Source organism: Trematomus bernacchii, unplaced genomic scaffold (genome assembly GCF_902827165.1).
Source record: "Trematomus bernacchii unplaced genomic scaffold, fTreBer1.1, whole genome shotgun sequence".
In the NCBI taxonomy this organism is placed as follows: domain Eukaryota; kingdom Metazoa; phylum Chordata; class Actinopteri; order Perciformes; family Nototheniidae; genus Trematomus; species Trematomus bernacchii.
The window spans coordinates 313,670-334,014 of record NW_022987582.1 but is presented as its reverse complement, the minus strand read 5'-3'; the positions used below and the strand labels follow the sequence as shown (position 1 = coordinate 334,014).

The 20,345-nt window shown below is 41.0% G+C and overlaps 3 protein-coding genes across 3 annotated transcripts; 1 reads left to right on the top strand and 2 right to left on the bottom strand.

The window, feature by feature from the left end:
* The first annotated feature begins 6,082 nt into the window (after window positions 1-6,082).
* On the top strand, window positions 6,083-9,003 carry mfap5 (microfibril associated protein 5). The gene is made up of 7 exons (XM_034127214.1): window positions 6,083-6,147; window positions 7,074-7,149; window positions 7,261-7,293; window positions 7,438-7,470; window positions 7,561-7,648; window positions 8,274-8,347; window positions 8,436-9,003. The coding sequence occupies exons 2-7, from the start codon at window positions 7,107-7,109 to the stop codon at window positions 8,546-8,548; spliced, it is 384 nt and encodes a 127-aa protein (XP_033983105.1). The 5' UTR covers window positions 6,083-6,147; window positions 7,074-7,106; the 3' UTR covers window positions 8,549-9,003.
* LOC117480056 (adaptin ear-binding coat-associated protein 1-like) lies at window positions 8,999-13,957 on the bottom strand. The gene is made up of 7 exons (XM_034127212.1): window positions 13,781-13,957; window positions 12,717-12,817; window positions 12,221-12,325; window positions 11,944-12,025; window positions 11,719-11,827; window positions 11,402-11,546; window positions 8,999-10,609 (listed from the first exon to the last, which is right to left on the bottom strand). The coding sequence occupies exons 1-7, from the start codon at window positions 13,879-13,881 to the stop codon at window positions 10,497-10,499; spliced, it is 756 nt and encodes a 251-aa protein (XP_033983103.1). The 5' UTR covers window positions 13,882-13,957; the 3' UTR covers window positions 8,999-10,496.
* Window positions 13,958-17,628: 3,671 nt separating this feature from the next.
* On the bottom strand, window positions 17,629-19,585 carry aicda (activation-induced cytidine deaminase). Its single transcript, XM_034128018.1, has 5 exons — window positions 19,509-19,585; window positions 18,654-18,819; window positions 18,257-18,533; window positions 17,978-18,093; window positions 17,629-17,872 (listed from the first exon to the last, which is right to left on the bottom strand). Exons 1-5 carry the CDS (start codon window positions 19,526-19,528, stop codon window positions 17,822-17,824), a joined length of 630 nt encoding a protein of 209 aa, XP_033983909.1. The 5' UTR covers window positions 19,529-19,585; the 3' UTR covers window positions 17,629-17,821.
* Between the last annotated feature and the right edge of the window lie 760 nt (window positions 19,586-20,345).

Here is a 20,345-nt window from a genome sequence, read left to right as displayed (position 1 = left end):
GAAGCTGTGTAAATAGTGCCTTTAAAAATCTGTATCAGACTTGTTGTAAAATAAACTCCTTTTATTCAAATTCTGATGAGGTATTGTCTTGTCTTTATTAGGATCCCCATTAGCACTAGCATGAGCATTGGCTATTCTTCCTGGGGTCCTCACACACACAAAACATACATAAACATACATACAGCTCATAATTTCATGCAATTTACAGTGCTGTATGAAGTGAAAACTAAAATGGTCATCCAATTATCGTTATAGGTATAGTTCATGAGTTACACATTCAGAGCCAGCCGGTCATTTTTACTTAGATGGTACACAAGTATAACAGTTGCTCTTATTACTCCCTTGACATGAAGAGAACCCATGTGTGAAGTTAGCAGATGACACCACAATCATGAACAGATGGACACGGTAAGCATAACCAAGAAGCTGACCGTTGAATTTCAATAGTAGAGGAGGAGAAAACCAACACACCTGTCTATATCAATTGAGCTGTGGTGGAGCGAGTTAACCGTTTTAAATTACTGGGAATCAGCATCACAACAACTAGACAAGGCCAGCACATTCTTTTTAACTACAGAGGAGCAGCAGAAAGCCTCCTAATTGGAAACATCACAAACAGGATAAGCAGGTCCCAGGACAGGAGGGTGATGTTGGGGTGCCTGCAAAGCCTAAAGGGTATTAAGGGACAATACCGGTCGGAGCCACGGCCAGTTCCCCTGTTGCCATCTGGCGCGAGATACAGTATCTACTATCACCAGATACCACCAGACTATGGGGCTGCTTCTTTTCTCAGCTAGCAGGAAGGTAGGTAGGCAGGTAGCAGTACAAGAGGACTATAACTGCATTTTGTTGCACAACACTGTGGTGTAAAATGACAATAGATGATCCTAAGTTGCATTTTTAGAATGGCACTTCCTGGTTCTAATACTTATTGTAAATGTGGGGTTGAACCAAAGCTGACCTCTTTTAAGTTAAGTGTAAATAATAAATCCGTTATTAATATATAAACATTGATATTTATGCAAGAGAGTAGAAAAAAGTAACACCTTTGACATGGTGAAGCAACAGGTGCTGCCGAACAGACAAAGCACATCTAAAATTGGACTGAACAATACAACCTGTTAGTGATAACTAAGATTCTTCGAGGTTAAGTTGATTCAAACCGCTGGTATACTACTTGCAGCAGAAGACACATGGTTTCAGAATTAGTTAGAAAAAGGTTTATTGCCAAGGCTATAAGTTAGGTTTCCAGAGATAATATTTTTTCAAAGTGAAGCTAAAAGGACCTACATCATAATATACATGAGTGATTGACGTGTTGACTCTAGAACAAACCTCATGTGAATTCTGCACACATCGCAGTGCAGTTCATGTGTCCTGTGTCCTGTGTCACAAGGGACAATTAGTCTGTGAGGAATCACCTACATTACTGTCACATTGCCCCCAAAAGAATGCATTGGTACAGTTATAGACACTTGACACACTTCTGCCACGACGGGATCATGTTATGATGTTGACAACAGTCTACTTTTGTAAAGGCAAAGAAAACACCGGAAAAATTCATTAAGTTAGCGTAAAAATTGACCACGGGAATTACATTTATTCAAACTGCAGTGTGCACAGTATCTCAGTCCTCAGGTTGGAGTGCGTCCCTGTTGGTAGCAAGCTGCTAATTTGCAGTGCGCTGTGATTGTATGTCAATAGGGCTTGTGCTAACCCCTGCTAAGGGCCACTCAAGATGGGTTTATAAATAGATCCCAGAACCATCTATTTACACACCATGCACATCATCACCTCTCTCTGACTATCTGCACTCCACAGCCCTCAATATGCAAAAGTCAGGCTGCCTTGGCGACTGCAGGCCTGTACTGTATAAGCACAATCTGATGGAACACTGTGACCCATCCTGCCTGTTAACTCCCTCGTCTCTGCCCTCTTTGTACCCCCGGCCCTCTTGATGATCACTTTCCCCCTGTGTTTCTCCTCTTGTGACACTTAGGCCTTGTCTTCCCTTTTCATCGTTCCCTTGTAGTCATATCTGATTTGTGTAACTGTTTTGGCTATCACCCCTTCATTCATTCTCTCCCTTGAACTTTCTCCTCTCAGGTCCACGGTAACATATACCAAGATCTGCTTCTTTAGCTGTGCTGTGGTCAATAGTAAAGTTTATTTACAAACACATGGTATCTCCTTTAGTAACCGCCGTTTGGGATGCTATGTTTTCCAGGAAACAGAAGACACAAAGCTCATGTGACACTCGGGTGGGACCGGGTTAATGGAGGACCACAGCCTGACAAATGGAAACACATGGTGCGGACCACAGAGACAATAGAGTGCCAACACCAAGAGGATAATCACGGTGCAAATCTTCTCGAGGCCCATGAGGACAAATGGCAGGGATGATGAAAACAGGAGAAATAAGGACAGCTACACACGCATGTCCCTACTAAAATCTAACTGCAATGTCCAGTAGCTGCAGCTCCATTGACTTTAAGTCTTGTTCCTTCTTCCAAGTCACGACAGACCTTTAGATATTCGCAAATATGTAACCAGAGATCATCAGATTTAGATTCATAATGTCAGCAAAAATCTGATTTCATGCTGCTGGTATCGAATGAACCTCACATTGGCACAAAAGTTTACACTTCGTGAAGGCATGGTGTGACATTTACTGCCCATAAAAAATCTTAAAAATGTAAATAGTGAGATCCCTTGTTTATGGGTTTCATGTTCCCTAATATAAATGTTTCCCTAACAGAATAAATGACCACAGGTGCCATGGATGAAGGATGTGTGGACAACCAGCTGGAAAATGATGTTAGGTGTAACAGATATTAAGAAACATATCTTATAAAAGTTGCCAAATGTCAGGAAAGAAATATCAGCAAAAACAGATATGAGAGCCAGATTGATGGGCACAGTGGAGCAAATAAATAATTCATAGGGCTGAATGTCTGACATGTATCCCCACAGGGAAGAAAAACACCTGGGTCAACATGTCCTATATTTTCCCCGTACTTTCCCAACTTTCCCTGCCACCTCATTTATTTCACAGGATCAGGAATGATAATCCTTACTCACTAGAGAGACTCAAATGAACACTTTTGCAGTGAGAAGCACTAATGAGCTTAACTCGATCTAGTATGTCCTGAGTAAGCATTCACTGAGAATCGTAATGTGCTAATGGGAGAGTTCATGCTGCAGTGTGTGTGTGTGGGCATGTGTGTTTAAAAGCATAGGAAACACAGCAGTACAGCTACCATAGACACTAATGGGGAGCTCTAGGGTGAGGGAGCAGTGTTGGGGTGAAAAGAAGGTCGCTGGTATGTATTGCAGAGCTGGCATGCATCTTGCACTGCCATCTAACTAATAAACAAGTTGAGAGATTATCATGTGTTTACTATCTGGCATGTTTGCCAGTTTGCCATTCTGCGCTACTTTCTGGCTCCCACACCACCTGCTTCCTTTACTCCCCTCTTTCTCTGACCCTTTCAGATCTTCTTTCGCCTCACGTCTGAGCAGCGTGGGCAGGGTAAAGTGGCAGGTTCATGTTTTCGAAGGACTGATCATCTCTCCAGGCTCCACTCTTTCTCCCTTTCTGTACACGGCCTCCATCTGTCAAACTGTCATCGTCCTCGCCCTGTCGACCTTGTTAGGGCCATCCCACAGGCTCCCCCTAAAGTCTGTGTAGCCCAGATATGTCAAGGGGATGATGAGTAACTCTTGAACTGACAAGGCCTACCATAGTGTGAGAGCCAGTGAGAGTTGTGACTTGTGTAGCAATATTTATTTTAGTCAAGTCATTCTGGAGTCAAGTTTCCCTCACAATGAGGGTCCCAATGAAAAACATAGTTTCAACGTGTCCCTGATTCAAAGGCTCAGGAGCTATAGTTTTCATATTTGCACAGATAATCACTTGGGATATTAAAGGATATTGTGTGTATGCTGATAATAAAGTGAGTGTGGATTAAAGATGAAATGTTTGATTATATAGGTATGAAACAAACAATGTGTTCAATCAACTGATGAAGTTCATCAAATGATTAATCAAATCAAATCAAGTTTATTTTTAGCTCAATATCACAAAATATGTTTGTCTCAGACGGCTTTACAGAATAACAATCATAGATGACAGTGTCAAATATAGTTAAAATGACAAGAACATATGAAAAACAACATGATTAAATTAAAACGGGATAAAATACAAAGAAAAAGACAGTAAGAATACAATCAAAACAATCAAATAAAATGCTATAAAATGTAGGACACAGGAGGACAAACAAACAAATCTGAAACCAGCCATAGGCTTTATTAAACAGGAAAGTCTTTAACACACTCTTAAAATGTTGGACACTGTCTGCCTCCCTAATAAAAACAGGAAGTTGGTTCCAGAGAAAGGGAGCTTGGTAGCTGTTTTGCGCACTCTGGGAACTACTAAAAGACCTGCCATCTGGGAGCGTTACCCCCCAGAGGGACAATAGGGGTTTAAAAGATCTGCTCGGTAGGATGGTGCCACTCCATTTTGTGCTTTGTAGGTTAGAAGAAGAGTTTTAAAGAGACTCAATTGTGCAAGATTTAATATCTTTCGGTTACTTATGCCAGTAAAAGTTGTGCCACATACAACTCACCACATACATTTCTTTATGTGGCACAGTTACTCACAAAATGGACTAAAGAACATATATAGAGAGGAAAGCATGTGAGTAAAAATTGTGTATAGTTTAATCTGTTGATGCATTATATATTTAGACAAAAGCAATCACAGGAAAAATAAAGTATAAATAACACTATTATTTTTTAACCTTTAACTAACTTTTCCCTCCAGAATGGAACAAAGTGAATTCCTGTGACAATGAATTAAACTATGGCTGCGACTAATGAATATTTTATCTCATGCTCATAACAATAACCGTAGGCCTGGGTGACTTATTCAAACGTCTTTTTTTTGGTTGAAACAGTCCAACACCCAAAGATATTCGGTGTATGGTGAGATAGAACAGGATATTTGGTGTTTTGCTTCATAAATTACCTAAACGATTAATCATTTAACATTAGGGTGAATTTTCTATTGATCCACTAATTGATTAATGAACTCAATGTTTTAGAACTAAATAAAACAAGCTGTGGTTGCCATGAAGAATTCAAATTTTACATTTACACTTTATTTTAACAATGTGCGACATAACTTTGGGAGTTGAAACGTGTTAGAAACATGGGACCGACTCTGGTAACTACAGCAGAGATGTCCTGTTAGGAGGGCTTATTATTTAGGCCCTGGCTCATTTAAGGGCATTAACTGTTCTCAACTCAGTAACTTTTATTTGACTGACCTCTCATGGCATGAATGTGGAGGCCAAAGATCACACACTATGTGCACTGCTCCACCTGCTGGTGAGATTCAAGAGTGCAAAAGTCAAATTGGAGGCCCACTTTAATTAGATGTTTTGTAGCCTTTATTTAACCAGGTTAAAAAATCCCATTGAGATCAACGATCTCTTTTTCAAGGGAGACCTGCGGTACATTGGTTACACATAAAAACAACCGAAAACAAAAAGGACATCACAACATAATTACAGGGGTATAAATTAGCAACCTATTCACAGTGACAGGTATCTAATAACATTTCATCCAGCCGTGCTTTATGTCTCTGATTATTTGTGTGTAAGAAGAGAGCAAATCATTTGAAAAAGACGGCATGCATTATCTTATTATCTTAAATGAAGACAGTTACTCTTATATGTATGTGTTTACAGAATAACGGGTATTCAAATTGCTCCGTCACTGTCACTGGTGTGGCTTCACACATTTGATGGAGTTTGCCCAACTTTTTGTGGAGGAGAGTCTGAATGTTTTGCTTTGCGTGGTGATGAGACTCTGACACACTGATATTTTTGATGTATCTGTCAAATATAATGTCTGCAGAAGATGCACAATTAAAAAAAAGGAAAAAACTCTTCAAAAGATTACCTCAGATTGTAGCTACATGTTTTACTAATTAAACAAAACAAGAACACTGTGGTAGGAGAACAAGGGGAGGAGGAGGAGGGGGAGGAGGAGGAGGAGGAGGGGGAGGAGATGGAAGGAGGGGAAAGAAGAGAAGACAAAAGCTTCATAAAACTGAAGCCGTTGTGGACGACCGCAAAAGTTGTGAGTACAAGTTAATTATCCTTATTTCCACTCATTTTAACTCATAATAGGACACACATAGAGGAGCATGCGGTCATACTGTGCAGGTTATCTCACATCCCAACATAATAATAGAAGGGTATTTCCTATTGATTAGATGCAAACATGAAATGCAAAAGTGAATGCTCAGTGGATTGACCAATTAACTTTAGGATGTATATTTTATATAGCAATGTGATATATGGTTGCATGCTGAGTTCAGTAAGTAAAAGCAATGAAAAACATGTCACCTTCACAATGAGATAAACAGAGGCATGCACCGAGCTAAGCCGAGTTTTTCAATTCAGTAATTGCAAATGTGTGACTCTGGGATTATTAAAACTTGTGACATTGTGATGATGGTATACAGTGAGATTGAAGTAATATGTTCAATGAAATGAAAGCTGGAAAAGAATGTGCGACTGTACCAGAGGAGGGGCGAGGGGCGCTCAAATGGGGTACAGAAAAAAAACACATTCTTTGGAGAGAACTCATGTCTTGGACTCCAAAGTTACACTGACACATCACGAGAGGAATGATGCAGGGCGGGAGAGGGAAGGAGAAGTAAGAAAAGGAGTAAGGGAAGGAGAACAACATGTTTTCAGAGGTAAAAGTTGCTCCTGCTTTATCTAGATGTTTCCAAAGTTGACATGAATAAACTGTAGAACATATTATTCCACAGCAAAATGACATCAGGCACTCCTCTATAATATATCCAAAACATAGCTTTACTTTCTGTGATTTTAGCCGGAGCAGAACCTCAGGGAAAACATTACAGTGACCGGTGAGCATTGACATGCAAGGAGATTAAAGGAAACATAAACAGCAACAAAAATCTTGAGTGAGGATATTGAACAGTTCCACTCTGTGAAATCATCCTGACTCTTTTCCTCTTCGGTTTCCTGCAGCTCGTAAAACTCACCCTCTTACAAGTTGAAGGAATGGGCAGCTTTCCAGTGGTCCTGCTCCTCTGCAGTTTCCAAGGTAACGCTGCCAAACAGGACACACAAATCATCTTGTTTAATTACGGTTGAGTCGCTGTGTGTTTGTTTTTATGCTGCGAAACACTCCCCTCATGTGGTTTCTGTTCCACAGCTCTCACAGCTGTAGCCCAAGCCCAGCAGACCGGTAAAGCCTTTCTCCTCATAATTCACACCTTGAGATCAGCACAGGTTATATGTTGCATGGCATCTGTCAGTCTGTGAGTCATTGCTCTGGGTCAGCGCTAAGATGTTTTCCCAATCTGATCGTGTTTTCTCTCCTTTTTTTCAGAGAGCCCTGATCCACCTGGAGGTTTGCCAAACGGTGAGTGACAGCTGAGTGACAGCCACTCAGGTCTTTTCTTGTCATTGTGATTGATACAATTTAAATGTCTTGTCTCTTTTGTTTCTGCAGACTGTAGGGAGGAGATGTATCCATGCACCAGGATGTACTCGGTTCACAGGCCCATCAAGAGATATATCGGTGCTCTTTGTATCTACAGGTGGGCCGCCTTGTTTCTACAGAACACCAGTTGTAATTAGGCAGAATTAATTTATATGTCAACAGTGAATGTCTTAGTTTCCCACTCGAGTCTTGCCAATGACTGATTCTTGAAAACACATTAATATTGCAGAAACTCAAAGTCGAATAAGACCAATAACTAAAGTAAAAAGCAATGACACCACAATGTAGAAATAGTGACAAATAAGTCCTGCCTTCTTGATTTCATTCCCATTAAGTATTTCTCGTTGACAATTGAATTTCAATACCTAAATTAGCAACAATCAAAGTTGATGTTCAGTAAAAAAACAAATGCTTTTATTTATCATCAGCACTGTGCGAGAGTGAGTCGATGAAATTATAGATAGAAGATGGAATATAAACAATATTGCTAATAGTAAGACATTTTGTAAACGATAATTCATTTGCATTAACAGCAAAATATACTAAGCAACATAGCAGCCTGTTAATGTTGTAGCTGGTCAATATAAAGCAAATGTTATTTAATAACTTGAACGTCACATAACTGTGTTGGTAGTAAAAGTAGAAATTAGTAAAAAATGATTTGAGAACAAGTATCTAATAAATGCTCATGATGTTAATGTTATCTTTTGTTTGTGATGCAGCCTTTCTCGTGTCTATGTGATCAACAATGAGATCTGTGTGAGGACGGTGTGCCAACAGGATGACTATCTGAAAGGTGAGAAAGTGTAACTGTAAAACACGCATGATCATGCATTCAATATTATTGTAGTTTGGAAACGATCGGTGTCTTTTGCACATTACAGCCGAACTGTGCCGAGAGTTGTCCGGGTGGCCCAGGCGTATCGAGAGGTCAACTTATAGGAAACGCTGTCGCAATCGCCGTGGCAACCCCAAAACCTGGGCAAACAAGGCCTGATGAGGCCCAGGATGGCGATGTGACCACCTGTGAGGATGGAGCCTCTCTTAGAGACACAAACCAACCAGGGACGTCGCCATTAAAAACAGCCCATAACACCATAAATTCACCACTCGACACCTGGGGGTCTTTCTTTTACACGTACGCTGAGTCATATCTATGTTTAGTCTCTTGTGTGAGAATATTAAAGCTCATTTCATCTGTGTGTTTTTGGACACAGGCCACATCTTCTGCAGCTCACGATCCATTTGAGGTACTATAGTAATGGACCTATAGCAGCACTGAGTCATTTCATTGTACAAAGAAAGACACACTTTTTGACAACCAGTATTATGTGCACTATTGTAACCAAAAATATAAATGTTTAAGTACATTTGTTCACGAGTTATTTGTTTATAGATTTTTCTTTTTCACTTTGTTATTCAGGAGCAAAAAACAATAAAAGTATGGTCACTGAGTTATAGCTTTATGTTTTTCTTTGCATATACATTTCCATATACATATACAGTTTGAATTACAAGTAACATTTGGGATCGATGCATACAATTGAAACAGTAAACAAACACTGACAAACATTGTTTAGCGCTTTACACTCACAAAATCTCTGTGTTCCAAACAACATCCATCCATCACTTGTCACTTTAATCCTGTCACAACACACGTGCATGTGGGAGCGGTGCATCATAATCCGTCTCTTTGTCTGTAAATGACAATATCAAAACAAAACACTGCATCAAACCCAGACTGGCTTGGTCTATCTGCATCAGAATACTATTAACATAAATACATCTTAACATCGAATTGAAGTTCAAACTTGTACAGTACAACATGTTGGGTTTGAGGTCTGCCACCTGACCACCTTACCATAAAGAATTAATGAGAAAAAAGTTCTCCCCGGACTGACGGGACGGTGCAGAAACAGACATATTCATTGAGGAGGAGAGAGGTTGTGACCCAAATGACTCACCAGTCACAGCTTTAACAGCTGGGCTGAGTAGGGATGACATAACATGGACTAAATAATTTCGGTTTCCCCTTGAGGCAAAGATAAAAGCACTAGATGCCTCACTTTCTATCGCTCACACCCTACCGCATCAAACATTTCTGCTTCGTCTCTTTGCTTTAGAGTTTAAACAATGCACACAGTGCCAAGGACCCCTCCCCAGTGAAATATGTGTTCAACAGCTGCATCACAATTTAACGTCTCCTCTCAAAATGATGCCACTAGAGAGCGATAGAGAGCACAACTTGACTGTAAATCAGCTTCTTTCAAGTAAAATCATTGTGTGGTAAACTTCCCGTAACCTAAATCTATGATTTGATCAATCCCTGCGTTATTATATGCAGACTTTATGCAATACTAACTACACGGACAGAGTATACTGCCAGTCAGTGCATATAGTCAGTCCCACTTCTGGGGACTTGGAGATAAAATAAGCAACAGAGCAAACAGGTGACAACACCAATGACAATAATTACAAACTACTAACATTTAAAATAAATATTCTCTGTACAGACAATTCATTCATTATTATATGTAATTAGATTTCATCCTCAGATGTTTATGATTATGTCTCCCTTGATCATATTTCTATTATGTATACTCTACGATAGAAATTAAAACATTGAGAGGAGAAATTAGGCAGAAGCAGAAATCAAATGGGCAAATGTAAACTGAACTGAAGTAGAGAGGGAAGACGGTCCCCAGACTATACTGTTGTTCAAAATGTCTAATTAAGACTAGACAGTGAGGTCTGGGTGTCTTTCTGGCTAAAGAGCAAAAGCTATGACAGACCCAACAAAAACAAAAACAAACTAGAACAGGGGGGGTTATCCTGCTTGGCAGGGAGAGATACGGGACCCCATAATGGGAATAAACAAAAGTTGCAAAAAGTGCAGCATAAATGTACAGAAAGATAAGAAGGAGATAGACCAAATGTATCCCTCCTCAGTTTGAGGATACAGAGTCAAAGTCTCCCCACAGGTCAGAGCTGGCTGTGGTGGTGGGGTTGGATGGAGCCGCTGTGTTCGAGTTGCTGGTGTCCAGGTCTAGCAAGAAACCTGTAGGTTGAAAAGTAAATACAAAGATTGTTCCAGACTGATAATTCAGCAACTTTAAGCAGAATTTGTACGTAATTTCACCCACTATGAAGTCAGATAATTGTCTTATGCTTAACTATCTTTTGAAATACTGATCTGGCCATCCACATAGTTTTCATGCTGTAGGTTTGAGGTATTGACCTCTGAAACTTCTTTCACCTAATCTGTTTGATTTTTAGTGAAAAAGCATATTCCACAGAGGGCGAGAGAGAACGGGAGCAACAATATTTTTTAAAGGAAAATTCCAGTATTTTACAACTGGAGTCTATCTGTCATAGTTTTGGCCAGTATTGCTACAGGTCAACATTGCACTCACCACTTTCATTGTAAAGACTGTGGATACAAGTGCTCCACTGGAAACAGCTTTACAACTGTCCCAAATGGGGCCAAGGAAATACAAGCTTTCAACAAGGAATTAACTTTCCTCTGCTCTATATTGACCAATGCAATGAATTATTGGTGTAACAATGTTTAACCATCCTCTAGACTTTTCAAAAACGGATTTTGAATATTTGGTTTAGGTTGAGCTATGCTTACCTATAGGCCAACAGAATAACAATTTGTCTCCAAATGTTGTTTTCTCAGTATCGTGATAAATGAATGTTTCCCCTTTTACCTTGACATACATACTGTATATTATTGTGTGATCTTGAATTAACAAGCTATCAAATGACTTTGATGTGATCATAAAATAATTATTGTTTGAATTTAAGGATAACAGTCACAATTTGTAGTGTCACAACAACTACCTACCAGTGTCACTTTCTCCTTCAGATGGTTGTGTGTTATGATTGGTAGATCTTACAGGAGGTGGGGCTAACTTGCCACCAGGAGGAGGTGGAAGAAGCCCAAAGCCTCCTGAACTCTGCGGGCGGGACCTGTCCTTCTTTCTAGATTGCTGGAAAAAGATACATAAACAGCATGAGTGTGTGTGTGGGACTGTCAGTATAGTGAATCTAAGATTTTAGGAGAGATAACATAAGAAAAACAAATTTTTGATTAGCAGTATTTGGTCATTCAATCGTCAGAAAGGTTCTACCCTAAGGGAATGAAAATGAAAATAAGGTTACCCCGATATTGAGAGTAATAGTCTGTCCTTCTTTGAAGCCTAGGTCCAGTTTAGGGGTGGTGTCTGGAGTCTGTGCCTGCTTCTTAAATTCATCATCCTGTTTCACCCATCTGAAGAAGACGAGGGGAGGCAAAGGAGAAACATTTTTGTCAGATAGTTTCATAAACCAGAATAAACAAATACATATTTTTTAAGATTTGCGACAAGCACAGAAGCAGCAGCATACTTGAAGTGATCCTGAAGTGCAACGTTGAAGTCAAAGGCATCTCCTCTGTCTCCAAACCCAATGCCTATAAATGCACTTCGGCCTGTTAGAGAAATGAACATACAAAAAGGTTGGGGTTAATGCAGAGCGTTTGGAAGGTACTGCAAACAAAAACTGACTAGACATGAACAATGTGCACTACAATTAAACAATTTCTGGATCATCCTGTTTGAATGTTTAATAACTTATGAGCACATTTACAAAATATTTACAGCTTGTCAACCAACAGTTTACCCACCGCTGTCATCCTGGATGCGAAGCACGAAGTAACGGCTTGAATCACTGACTGTTTCCACTGTGAGGCCAGGGAACTCCTCCACTGGAGCCTGGGCAAACAGCTCCCCTGTAGGCAAGAACAAACATTAATAAAGCATATACACTTTCTACTCAACAATATTTTCCATTTGGAATTTGGATCATGAAGAGACTCATTTGATAGTTGTACTAAGCCAAAACTCAACTAAGAAACATTAGGGCATGAAATGCTTTGCGAAATATACTTTTAGAATTCAGATTTTATAACCGGAGGCTAACAAGCATGCCAATAACTGGAATGCAGTGATACAGACAGAAATGATCACCCTGTTTGCTTAAAAATAAACTGCATACTTGGATGTGGGTTTGGGTCACCTTGGAATGGATGAGTAACAGAGAGGGGGATGGCCAACACAGTGAAATGATTTACAACAGCGACAACAGTGCCAGTAAACAATGGCACTGCTTCTCCCTCTCACCAGAGATTTTGTCTTCCAATTTAACAAAGACCAATTTCCCCCGGGCCGTGACACGCATGCGTCCCGTCCAGTCGGGTGCGTCCAGCTTCCAATCAGCAGCCCTGGGACATAAAACACACACACAGGCAGTCAGGGAGATGTAGTGTGATGTAGGTGAAGTGGCGGTAGCGGCGTATTGAGTGTGATGAGGACACAGAGGTGGACAATCGGCAAGAGAAACAGGAGATTTGTGTTTTGGGTGCACATGTCTGTTGGGATTCTTTCAACACTTAAGCTCTATTTTGTCTGTTTTCTATGTGAGCAGAGCATGACTAAGGCATTAGACCTAAGGCTGAAAAATTACATCATCACCCCTTACTCACTGTACAAATGATCACTGGTTAACCAATCATGTGTCTCAAGGGAAGCAGGCCTGTGCTACTGTGTGGTTGGTGTGAGATCCTCTCAGATGCAGCTGCAGCAGCAGCCAATGAACAATGGGGTAAACAATTAAATGTCATCCTTTACAATAACACAACAGCAACTCGCCTGTGTGGTCACTCAAAAACAAGTAACACTAAGTGGGCCAGGACTACAATTTGTCTTTCATTTCCTATGTTAAAAACAACATTGACCCTACTGAAGTGTCCTTAAGCAATACTTCTTCACAGCTTCAGGGATGCTGCTCTGCACTGCCTTCTACTAAAGGATGGACAAGCTACATCTTTGAGGCAACATAAGGTTACCGAGCTTGTTGTCCTATGCTATCACTTTTAAGCAGTGTAAGCATAATGTATCCTCTGATGGGCCCTTCGGACGACAGCATATAAACACACTGACACTGACAGGGTAACCAACCCTTATCCTGACTGGTGGGCCAACGCAGTGAAGCTGCTAACCCCAGCCATTTGTTATTTATCCGTGTTGACCTTGTTAATACAGCAAAAACAACCGGCACAAAAACACCGTTGCTTGAGCCTGCGTAATTATGGGATGAGATCGGTAGGTAGGTCGCCGAGGCAACGGCTCCTCTAACGGCTGCACCTCGCGGATGCTGGGTGAGAAACCTCGCCGCCCCCCCTCACCTGATAGCCCGGTTGGATGCTCTTGGTGGGATTCGGTAAACGTTGACTTCAGGTTTGACACAGAGGACCGACTCGTACTCGGACTGACCCTCGGTCGCCATCTTGACTTTTACTCGGTCGGTGAACGCCGTCGTTGGTGGTAGTGACGGTGAGTCGTGAGTGGCGTGTTTGTGCGGCATTAACGGCTCCGTGACCGTAATATACGGTGTATATGCGCACTGACAACTGCCTCTCTGCTGCTGTGATGCTCTTAAAGAGGCATTCAATAAACATTACACAAATGCATGGTTTGTTTACTTTATAATGATGAAATGGCATTTGAGCCTGCATCAAGTCAGAGCAAAAGTGACATCCCATTAGCAGGGCCGGCCCTAGACTTTTGGGGGCCCCCCTCACTCTAGCGCGTTCTCACTACACACAACACGGAACCAACTTTTGTCTTATGATGTTAGCATAAGCACACATATTGTATAAATAAGTATGTAAACACCGTGGACCTAAAACTCCTCTAGGGGGGTCCGGGGGCCTCTAGGGGGGTCCTGGGGCATCCTTCAATTTAAAGGGGACCTATCATGCAAAATGCACTTTTGTACGTCTTTTATACATGAATATGTGTCCCCGGTGTTCCAGGGAACTCACCAAGTGTCAGAAAACACAACCCTCTCTATTTTCCTCCATACCCAAATCTCTAAAAAAGGGGCTGCAACGGATCTGATAAAAACTGATCCAGATTTGAACACTGTCCTGACGTCAGGATAGTGGCGCTACGGCTATTGGGCCAACTCCACCGATCAGGAGGAGACAGCCACGGCCATTGCCGTTTGAAAGCGCTGGAGACGCCGTAGTACATATGCCAGGCCAGTAGATGGTGCTGTTCTCACAGAATCAGCCCTTGCTAGGAAGAGCTAGAAATTGTCAAATTGAGCAAAATGAGGCATGGCTAAAATGCATGATCTGTTTGGTATTTTGAAAAAAGTATAAATATGCCTTATATAGGTATGGTCCTACACTATATTATTCAAATATAGCATGATAGGTCCACTTTGAGAGCAAAATTAAGAGATCTATGGATACATCTCTCAACACCCATATAAAACAGAACTGTAAACAGATTTTTCTTTATGGATATTTTAAACTGTATTCTTGTTTTGTCCTATAGTATTTCATAACTCTTTTTCATTTATTCTCTTTGGCTGTCCATCTCATAATGTTCACATAGAAACTAGCTGTCAATAGGAATATCATTCAGAAGAATTATAATTTCATGCAAAAATCTGTCACAAAAAGAGGTTGCACATTTAAATTCAGGTGTTGTTATGGCAACGTCAGTGGCCAAACAGCCACATTTACTGCTGCAAATACGTTCAAACATGCTGTCGACATTTCAGCTGACTTTTTCGCAGAAATACTGTCACATAACATCCATATATTTCAGTGCTAGGTTGATGCTTAGCTAAGCTAACTATGAAACACTTTAACTGACAGGACTCAGGATCAATTGTGTACTAGGGCTGTCCCGAATACCATTTTTCGGGCTCCGGATATTCGGTAGTAATCAGCAGCGAATATTCGGATATTCGGCCCGCGCGGGGGGGGGGGGGGGTGCGTAGTAATCAGCAGCCAGCGAACCGCTTCAACACGTGTATTTCGGTTTATTCACGGCATTCATTTTGTTATTCTACAGTATTGTTGTTTTATAGTTATTTGTTAAAGGTCCCATGTCATGGCCATTTCTACTGATCATATTTCCATTGTTGAGGTCTACTAGAATAGATTTAAATTGTGCAATTTTCCAAAATCACATTGGTTTCTCATACAGCATCTCTGTATAGTATGTGTATTCACCAGGTATTCACTTGTTGGAGCTCCTGCCCCCCCCCTCCCTGTGAGCCCAGTGTGCTCTGATTGGTCGGGACGTTGCGAGGCTTGTTGCTGCGAGCCGCTGCTGCGAGCTGCTGCGAGGAGCGCACAGGTTTCCGGGCCGGCGATACAGCGAGAACAAGCGAAACTCATCCTGAGCACACACAAACACTCACAGCCGAAGTAAAAACAATAAGTGTGGCTTGATATTGAGTAAGAAAAAGGTTTATAACGCTGTGAGAATGGGTCTGCGGAGAGCATTTCTCCGCGATCCCAACTCGTCTATTACCAGCGTTCAGGGAGCTCTATGCAAGTCAATGGGGACTCCCTGTTAGTTAGCCAAGGGATCCTGGTGTGTGAGGTGCTCCACGGATTGGTCCATTTGGGCCAATCCGGTCATTTGCTGTTGATTTGGGTGTTCACACGTCACAGAACCCAGGAAGCAAACAATGGAAAATGAGAAATCTCCAACGAGGCGTTTTGGGGCAGCATGTAGACAGGTCTTTTCTGTGTTAGAGTTTTACTCGCTACAGGGTGTACTTTGAGGGTTTTTGACTCTGCAGACCGTTTACATGCATAAAAACCTTCATAACACACAAGGGGACAGGTAATAACCGGAAAAGCATGACATGGGCCCTTTAATGTATATAACCCAATTTGTGTTCTTTGAAATTGAAAAGGATATTGCATTCTGTTTGTTACTTTCGTTGCAGTTGTATATGTAATTTGGCTTGGCTTGACTCAATAATATAATACATGACTTTGAGAGTAGGCAATCTAGGCATATTAACAAAATGAATTAAACATACTTATCACGGCGACGGTGTACTGAGATTATTATTTTTTTTTCATTTTTTTTTGTTGTTGCTAGGGGGCCCTTAGTGGCTGCGGGGTCCACACAGCAGCGTTAAAAAAATCTTGGAGGTGGGCGTATCTGAAGCTTGGGGATTTTTTGCGAGCAAGGCACCAACAACCAATCACATGAATCTCCCGCCCGCGACATACGAAGCAAAAAAGCCCGAAGTAAACTGGATATAAACTCCCCAAACAGGCGAAAACCTACCACTGTCTCTGCCACCTCCCTCCATGCCTGGCTCCTCCGGTTTATATCCCGGTAGGTAAATAGGGACTGGTCATAAAGCACCGGGTGATTCCCTACCGCTAATTTCTCCTCCATTTTTTGGAATATGAGGAAATGACCTGCGGTATGTCTCTCCCAGCATACACGCGGTTTGATTGGCTAGCGCTTGAACTGTCAGATTTGCATACACGGGATTTGATTGGCTGACGCTTCCACCTCAGCTTCAAAAGTTGAACATTGCTCAACTTTGAATCCTGAAAATCCTGAAAATCTCCGCTCTGCTGCCCACAATGCAGTTCGGCGAAAAGTGAGGCAAAGTGACGTCACCCCATTCAAAGTGAATGGGCAGAAGCGTTCCAAGATTTTTTAACGCTGCTGTGTGGACGGGTATTTGGGCTGTTGTTAAGGAGATATCTGGGTATCTGCTTCATTTTAACCTTTTTTTTGTTCCCTATATGTTTCTCTCACAACATTTTTTATAAAGCAAAGTTAACTTCCAGCTTACCTGTGTACTCCTCTTTGTCTTTAGGCGGTTAACAGTAACTAGGAACTTGCATTTTTCTACTATGCACCTATAGCTTTGAATATCAACAAAAAAAATCAAAAACTAGAACCATTTATATCCACTAATTAATTCAAAGTCATCATAGAGAATGTGGTTGTTTTTCCCCAGGTCATTGTGTCAATGAGTGTTCTTTTACTGTGAATTTTGTTTAAATCTGTTTCAAATTGCAAGCAAGGGCAATTATTTGTCACTGGAGAACACCTTTAATTTGAGGCCAATCCTTAACAATACTCTCAATTACTCCTTTATAGTTCAACAATAATTTTTGAAAAGCTGATGGGCTAACAAGAACTAGATAAGTTAACATCAACAACACAACACAACACAAGATATTATCTCATTGTTTTATTTCACCTCAAATTATCCTACTACAGAAACAGCAAGCAGCAGCTACTCATCCTTGCAAGCCTTGGCACAACTTGAAAGCAGCTTTTTCTCAGTTTTTATCATTCTCAGTTTAGCAGTTGTAGTGAATGATAGACATGTTTGTTTATATAAACTTAGAAGTGACACCAGAGGAGGTCACATGTATTTCTTACAGTCCAAGAAGCTTGAAGGCATCTCTGAAATCTTCTGTTTCACACGGCTTAAAAAGAAAGAGAGAATAATATCAGTGTTAGCATTTTAAACAAATCATTGGTTTGATTTAATCCTGTTGTTTGAGGCAAAACATTCAGTCGGGTAAATGTACCTGAAGGATGCGTTTGAGTTTTCTGGCAAGGCGAACAGAGTTTTGGTGCAGATCTTCCCATGGCTTGAATTTGCTCTGTTTACAATCCACAAAGGTCTGCCAGCAATAGAAATAGTCTGAAGAGAGAGGGAAAACACATTTTTATTTTTACATCCATGATTAAGAAAACAATGGCTTTTTTCGGTTTGCTTAACCTTTCATTTGTTTCTGAATCTGGAATCATGTACATGTGCTCTATCTTTATATCTCTTCCACATAAACACCAATTTGTGCCTCCACCTTTGTAACTCATGACTGAGGTCTGCACGCCAGCTTTTTTCAGCATTCTTAGGCCGTCTCTTGCAGGGCTATTCTCCATGTCACAGAAGTAAAGACGAGAGACGAAGATCCTGAGGCGAAGGTTGGGCGTCTGGCTGAGGAACTGGGACAGTCTGATGGAGCAATTTGCGCAGGGGGACCAGGAGCAGAACCAGGTGATGGAGTAACTGAGCCTCTTAGTACCTTCACATCCCAACAGACCAGGGCACAGGGCTTCCAGGTAGCGCAGGAACAGCAGCTATGGAGGTGAAGGATGACACAGAAAACAGGAGGGATACAATTAAATATTTACAGTTATTATTTTGCCCCTGAACAGGCCCCTCTCACATGCTGCTCCATCTTGACCCATATCACCTACCTCTACATGGCAGCCATTGCGATTGCGAAGGTGTCCGAAGTCAAAGGTTAAGGAGTCTGGTCCCACCCGCCTCTTCACTACAAAGCAGAGGTATGTCTCACACCGGCCCCTTGCCCAGCGCATGTTCTTGTAATGGTAGATGAACTTTTTTCGAGGCAAAAGCACGCTGAGTCAAAGTGAGAAAAATGTGCAATTTGTATTATGTAATGCCATGATCCACAGTAAGGCATACCTAAAGAATATAACACTTTTATTTTTAAGCTTAGGTCCGCCTTAAAAAAAATTTGCATTGTGATTTTATCAGTCAAGATTTCATCAGTAATTCTCAAAAGTGTTTTCCACACTAAATACTTTGGTGACAGATGGTCTCGGTAGTATTCCGTAATTCTAAATCAGGAAACTCTAAGACAGACTCTGTGAAGAAACTCATGAAATACTCCTTTCACTTATAATTAGTCAGATGAATCACACATATTCAAGTTTCAATCCTAAGAAGTTAGCACAATAAACTCATGTAAAGCCTGCGGGTAACCAAATGTGAGTAATGGACACTCAGAAGACAACTTTCATTTATTCCTTTGATCTCACTCTCAGTTTCACCGCTTTTAGCGAAACCAGGACAGTTATCATTACTCATTACCCGAACCCACATTATGCTCAAAGCTGGTATAGTACCAGAGTTATTGAAACTGAATTTCACTGAATAATATTTTATGTTTGTATTATCAAATCATCACTTATAAAAAATAAAAAAATGTTTTTTTTCATTTAATAGTTTGCATGTGTAATCTATATACATGTGTGTCAAACAGAAAGACATACATCATATGAATAGAATGTATTCATTTTGCTCACCTGTCAAGCTTTGTAATCATTTTCGAAAGACGCGCTGATTTGTCCTTTGGCAGGCGTGGGCAATAAACGGAGGTAAATGACAAATAGCGAAAGTGAGTGGAAGTGTGTGTCTGTGTGTGTGTGTGTCTGTTTATTGGGGGGTTAAAGGGAGGGAACTGAGAACATATACCATTAACTTTAACATCCTGCACACAACAGAAGCAGCTTCTGGTTGGACAGAAATATTTTTCAAAATTAGTTCATGGTGCGTGATACAAATGAAACAGAGTCATTGTATTGTCTTGCTGCAAAACAATTAAATCTATAAATGAATAAAAGATTTTCAGAAAGCTTTTCAAGGCCATAATTTCCTGTGTGTTGAACATTTTTACATTTGTACACTAAGTGATTGATGTGAAAGGAATGTCATTGGGGCGCCAAATTGCACAACACAGATTCAAACAAATAATCTTAGTGACCACACATAAGTGTTTGACGTGCTTTGTAACCTTTGGAGTATTTCACAGACGTCATTAAAGTGAGCCAACTGGCTGGAACTTTCCAAACACTCCGAAAACTCATCACAGTATCTGGCTCTCCACTTTAGTTTTCCAAGATCATGAGGCAAAAACTTCCAAATACCTTCTCACCTTGATCCACTGTGGGATTGTCACTGACCCCTCCTGCTATTCAGCCTTTCCACCTAGCGTGTTCCCCCACCTCTCTGGGCCCCTCGTTTTGGTGGAGCTACAGGCGTTCCCAGGCCTCTGAGGTCTTTACACCTACTTCGTCCTCTGATCTGGGTTTTCCCAAACTGTGTCAGGCTGGGAGCAGAACTGTAATCGACCTCCCTCACCC